This window comes from Equus caballus, chromosome 22 (assembly GCF_041296265.1).
Source record: "Equus caballus isolate H_3958 breed thoroughbred chromosome 22, TB-T2T, whole genome shotgun sequence".
Lineage (NCBI taxonomy): Eukaryota > Metazoa > Chordata > Mammalia > Perissodactyla > Equidae > Equus > Equus caballus.
In genome coordinates this window covers 40,929,092-40,935,346 of record NC_091705.1, presented here as the reverse complement: position 1 = coordinate 40,935,346, position 6,255 = coordinate 40,929,092, and the positions used below count along the sequence as shown (strand labels likewise).

Sequence of the window (6,255 nt, the reverse complement as noted above, 5' to 3'; positions counted from 1 at the left end):
GGTCAGGTTAGCCAGGGACAGGTAGAACGAAGGTGAGGTAGGAGAGTACCAAGGGGGCAGATGCTTTAGATAAGAGACAGGGAAATCCTCCCCCGGAAGGTGACCTTCCATTTGGCCCTGGATGTCGGACCAGCAAGGACTGGCAATCCAGGCAGAGGGATGAGCAGATGCAGAGTCCCGGGCGCAGGCAGAGCGGGGCAGGTCTGAGTAACAGCAAGCAGGAGGCAGGTGTAGCTGGCCTGGGCCAAGCAGGAGGAGCTGTAAGACTTGCAGTGGGACTGGTGGGCAGCGGACAATTCACATCTAGCTCATTCCTGCCACAGGGCTCTCGCTCGCTCGTGCCAATTCCTGAAGCTGGAATTGCCCACACCCTCTTCCAAATATTACCGGCTCAGGGAGGCCTTCCTTGACCATTCCCGCAGCCACCATCACATTCCTGCCTTATGTCTTCTGAGACCTTATGACTGTCAGGAAATTTCACTGCTGATTTAATTATTTCGCGTTGACTGGATCCCTAGCCACCAGCCAAATTCTCTTAGCGCAGCACCAAATCGTTTGGCTGACCTTTGAAGCTCCAGGGGCTAGCACGGTGCCTATACTTAGAAATAAATACTTTCTGGAGGAATAGCAAACCCTTCGAGGAAGCAGCAGAGAAAATTCCCTTAGTTATGGACAAGCCATGTTTACCACTACGCTTACTATGTGCCACCTAGGCCAAGTCGCTGGAGATGGAGATATCAGTGAAGCAGAGAGATTTTAAAAAAGAAAAAACACTCCCTTTCTTGGGGACTTATTGAACGTAAGGGGCAAAGAGAAACAAGTAAATTATCTATTTCTATAGACAGATATACAGATACATAGAAGATAGGTAGACAGAGAGACAGACAGACAAAGATACTCCAGATACATAATGTTCGATGTAATAAGTTCTAAGAAGAAAGATAAAGCAGAGTGGAGGCAGACAGGGAGCGGGGGGCAGTGTAGGGGGAGGGCGCTGCAATATTAGAACGGGCTAGCCAAGGAGGGCCTGTCTAAGGATGTGAATTCGAATCCAGACGTGAAGGCGTTAGGGAGGATGGCAGGTGGATACGGAGGGAACATAAGTGCAAAATCCTTGAAGCTGAAGAGCCTTGGGGCTGACGCCCGAGGGAAGGAGAGAGTAGTGGGAGATGAGGTCCGGCGAGCGGGGACAGATCGGGGAGGGCAGTGTACACCAACGTCAGGGACTTCACCTGGGAACTTAGAAATGCTCATTCTCGGGCCTCACTCCAGACCGACTGAATAGAAACTCTGGGGTGGGCCCAGCGGTCCGTTCTAACCAGCCCTCCAGGTGACTGTGTGCACGATCCAGATGGCAGACCCCTGGAGCTGGAGGCCTTCAGCGTTTGGTACCAGCTGTTACTCTTATCATCCACGTGATCGCGGTCCCCTTTATTTCACTAGCCGGGCAGGGGACCCGCCCAGCGCTCTGCTGATTTGCCGGGCGCTGACGCTCAGCGGGGATTTCTCCCAAGCCCATCGCGGCCCGCGCGCCCACCCCCCAACTGCAGCCCGACGCGGTCCTCTCCACAAGCCACCCCGGCGACCCGGGAGCAACGCGGCTGCCCGGCTGCTTTGGGGACCGGACGCCCAGGGCGGCAGGTGCAAAGGCGCCAGGGCCGGGGAAGCCAAACGCGTGGTCAAAACCGCCGGGGTGCGGGCGGGGGCGCCGGCTGCCGCAGCCCAGGGGGCGCATCCCTCGCCGCCCGCGGTCGCCCAACCCGCCCGGACGCGTGCGCGCCATCCAGATCCCGGGGGATTCCGCGGGTTCGGGGCCGCGCGGCCGGGCATCGGGATTGGCCCGCAGCTTCCCCCGGGAGCCGCTGATGCAAAGCCAGTTTGGGGCGGCCGGCCCGGCCAGCGCCCTCTAGGCAGCGGAAGTGGAGCTTGCTTTACATCCGTCCTCCCCGCCTCGCAGAGTTGGGAGAAGGAAGGCTGGGGGGTGTGGAAAAATAAAAGGAAAAGTCCTTGCACCATGTAGACCAGCGCCCCCCACCCTGGCGCCCCCGCCGGCCGGGGACCCCCCCAGTGTGCGGCCATGAACGCGAGCGGCGAGGCCGAGAGCTTCCCGGGCTCCGTGCAAAGTAAGTGCTTTTCCGGACGCAGTGCGCGCTCCGGGGCCCAGTGCGCGCTCCAGGGCCCGGGCCCAGGCACGTCTGCGACGCAGCCAGCAGGCCCGGGGCCCCGAAATCGGGGTGACGGCCCTGAGCCGGCGACTCGGGAGCGGCGGGCGCGCCGCGCAGGGGGCGGCGGAGTGGGCTGGGGCGGGGGGCGCCCAGCGCGGCGCCAGGCGGGGGGCGCTCTGCAGCCTCGCAAGACCCCTTGGAAGGGAACGGTGGGGGAGGGCTTGCCGTTCAGCCCATCGCCACCCCCTCGGGGCGTTCCACGCCCCCCAGGCGGAGTTTGGGGGGGAGATGGGGGTAACCGCGGCAACGGGGATGGGAAAACTTCTGCCTCGGTGGCTCAGAATCCTCGAAGGCTGGGGAGCCGAGGCTTTCATGAGGTCTGGCCGGCTGGGCTTGCCGGCGCTCTGCAGAGTCTTTCCCACAGGAAAGGTGGGGATCTGAATGGGGAGCGGCGCCGCGGGCGCTTGCTTTGGGTTTAGGGTTCATTCTCATTTTCCGGATGAGGACAGCAGCCTTTTTCGCCCGTGGCATTGTTTCCCAAAGTGTGGTCCGGGGACTGAGCGCACACCAGCCACCTGGGAGCGCGAGCGCTCATTTAAAAAAAGAAAAACAAAAACAAAAAACGCTCTCCGGGCCCCACCCATCGGATGGAGGGGAGGGATCCGCCGGCCTTCCCCCGGGCGGTTGGGAGTCTCATAAAGTTTGAGCCCCCGGCACGGGTTTGCACACACTTGGCACATAGTAAGCGGGTAGCTTGTGAGCTGTTACTGTTAACAATTTTGGAGACGTTGGCTCCCAAGTTTGGCTGGGTATTTCTTGCATAACTTGTAAAAAGCCCAGATTTTCCTGAACCCCAGCCCCCCTTCATCCCACCTCCATTATGACTCAGTGTCTCCGTAGTGGGGCTCAGAGGCGTCTGTGTTTAACAACCCCCCACCCACCCCGGCTATTCTGATGCCAAGTCTGAGACAGCTTTGGAGAACTTTGCAAAGGTAAAGCAATTCTTTTTGTTGTCCAGTGTTTTTTCTTTGGAATCACTTGATTCTCACTACAAGCCCAGAAGGGAGGTATATTTTATCATTCCACATTTTCAGAGGGGGATTCGTTCAAAATCAAATAGGGTGCCCCCTCTATATAATAACCCCCGCAGGTGACATGCTGAGGGATGGGGCGCCTGTGCTGGCCTTTGATCCTCAGAACCGTCCTATGAAGCAGAAACTTCTCCCCATTTCATCCTGGGTATCAGCCCTGACGGTCACTAAGGAATCCTCTGTGATGCCACTCACTTCTCCCTTAGTTCCTTGTTTTCCTCTCAGTCCCAGGGGCACCTCAGTCGCTACAGGGAGGCGGTGTTCCAGAGAAGAAAAGACCATCCACTGGTTTCAAAGAACTTAAGTGCACGGGGCACTCGCTCATCAAACCTTACCCCGCTCAGCCCCGAGTCTCTCTCCTTAGCAAGTCAACCAAATTGTCTTTCCGCACAGGGACTCCTTGTCTTAGTTAGATTTGGGGAAAATCCGACATAATGTAAATATTTCATAAATTTTCAGGAAATTACAATGCATGAATGCCAGCCATATACATGGAAGGTAGTTCCCATATTATTTAGATTTGAGAAAGATTGGAAATGATGTAAAGACCTTGTAGTTACTGAGAAGATGATGAGGCATGAGTAACATAGCTTAATGTGTTGTCATTAAATAGTTATGTTTAAAGAGATTTTAATGATATAGCACAATGTTCATGCGATATTATGTGGAGCAAAGATTGATTTTACAATACATTCTGATCTTAAACAATTTTTAATTGAAAATGAATGGAAGAAAATATTTTGTAATGTTCCTGGTACTCATAGGTGGAAAGATGGTGAGTGATTCCCCCCTTCTCTTCCAAATTTTCTGTTATAAACGTGAATTTCCTTATAATAAGACAAAGAAAAATTTTTAAATAAAAATTAAAGTAGCCCTATTAGAGCCATTAATTATATTTCTTGAACAAACATTTATGTAGCACTTTCTAATACAGTGCCAAGTACTAGGGTAAGTGCTTTGCAAATATTAGCACAGTATTAACTCTTGATATCATTACTATTGAGAAATAATGTCCATATCAGTTAGGGATGAATTTTGGCTACAAGTAACAAAACTGAACTATACTCACCTAAGGAGAAGTCTGGAATTGGTTAACTCCAGGGTTAATTCAGGGGTTCAGTGAAATAAGGGCCAGCATTTGTAGGGATCTCAGTTTCTTTCTCATGGTTACAGTATGGCTGCAGAAGCCCCTGGCATCACATCTGCATTCAAGGCCAGAAGAATAGGGAGACAGTGTCAACTATGTCTGCTCCCTTTTTATCACAAAAGCCACACTTTTCCCAGAAGCTCCTCCAGCATCGTGCTGGAGGGGTTTCAGAGTAGTAGGGGATCAAGATTATTTAGACTAGGATTCTCATAATGGGAGCAGAGGGTTGGAAAAGTAGGGGGATTGGTTTTCATCATGATTGGGGAGTACAACTACCTTTTAGTTGGGGTAGGAGATGGCTGCTGGTCCCTGCACATCAAAGACTTTCTTGGGTAAAAGGCCAGTAGTGACCCTGTGGGTAGTAATGGGTCACGAGCCATCACTTGGGTCTGGGTCCATTGCTGCTAGGACAGAATTGGGATTCTGTTTGCAAGGAAGAAAAAGGGAGTGGCGTGGATGCTGGGCCAGCACCTAGCCACGTCTGCCACCATGCCCTTTTCCTACCGTGAATCTGGTTTGTGTTGTGATTTCAAACCGTTTGGAATTAATCTGTGACTTTGCCTTCGTCCCATGGAGTTCCAGGTGGCACAACGGTGCTGGTGGAGCTGACTCCTGACATCCACATCTGTGGCATCTGCAAGCAGCAGTTTAACAACCTGGACGCCTTCGTCGCTCACAAGCAAAGTGGCTGCCAGCTCACCGGCACATCCGGGGCGGCCCCCAGCACGGTCCAGTTTGTATCGGAGGAGACGGTGCCTGCCACCCAGCCCCAGAGCACCACCAGAACCATCACCTCAGAGACCCAGACGATCACAGGTACGGCGGGGGCCGGGTGGGGTCCCTTCGAGCTGGCCTGCCTGTGTCCCAGACGCCTCCGTGGATCTTGTTAGAAATGCAGACCCAGGGCCCAGCCCCCAGGGTTGCCGATTCATTATTTTTAACAAGCTCCACTGGGAAGCCAGCTGCCCAGCCAGGTTAGGGAACTGCTAGGTTAAAACATTAAGTGTTAGGGGTTATAAATTGTCATCACATGTTAAACAAAACAGACACAAACCAGGTTTCCAAAACAAAAACCTATATACTAAGAAAAGTAATACTTGCAGGAAATACATTGCAATGAAAAAAAGAAGACGGTGATCGTGGGTGGTGGGAGGACATATGTGATCCCTGAATTTGCATTATTTATGTAAAGGGACAAAAAACGTGGAGTTTTTTTGTTTTTGAATCTACCAACAGGCGTCGATGCCTCCCCTCCTTTTGCTGCCAGTCAGGGAAACCAAAAAGGTCATCCAGCCCTCAGCTGTGTCTGTTCTCTCCACCAAAAATACACTGCCGATGGCTCTAAAATGTAAAGGGGCCCATGAAACCAGAGACGTTCTCTCGTAAATGTGATGCACACACAAAGAGACACACACACACCTCTATACTTATACCTATATAATCTGTCTTAAGGGATCAGACAGGTGACTGTAAAAATATGAAGTAACCCATTTATGAGATCATTAGTACAGACACTGCTGGATCCTGTGGGGAAATGGAGAATGTATTCCTTAATTCAAATTTTTAAATCAAGAAATACATTTATTAATATTGTGCCTACTAAAGAAGACAGGTTGTGGGACCCTCCCCAAAAGAAAAAGACTCATGTATGTGGTTGCAAATAAAGTTATGATTTTTCCACAAAGTAAAAACAACATATAAAAAAGTCAAAAGACAGATAAGAAACTGGGAAAAAAATTGCAGCATGTATGGTGAAGGCCTAATGTCCTTCATATATAAAGAACTCCTAAAATCAATAAGAGTAGAGAAAAAGAACCAAGTGGAAATGTCAGCAAAAGGCAACAGATGATGT

The 6,255-nt window shown here is 51.6% G+C and overlaps 1 protein-coding gene across 6 annotated transcripts in view; it reads left to right on the top strand.

Annotated features, from left to right (window-relative positions):
• Window positions 1-1,450: 1,450 nt before the first annotated feature.
• Window positions 1,451-6,255, top strand: part of ZFP64 (ZFP64 zinc finger protein) — a 99,638-nt gene continuing 94,833 nt past the window's right edge. For 2 of the 6 annotated variants that reach the window (XR_011430699.1, XM_070247053.1), the window contains exons 1-2: window positions 1,463-2,123; window positions 4,986-5,219. Coding sequence is in view for 4 of the 6 variants with exons in the window: in XM_070247053.1 (XP_070103154.1) it covers window positions 2,078-2,123; window positions 4,986-5,219 (280 nt within the window). In the remaining 2 variants the exon portion in view is untranslated. Of the gene's footprint in view, window positions 2,124-3,065; window positions 3,158-4,979; window positions 5,220-6,255 lie in introns of all 6 variants that reach the window. The other 4 variants (XM_001488519.7, XM_023626764.2, XM_070247054.1 and 1 more) reach the window with 3 other exon arrangements.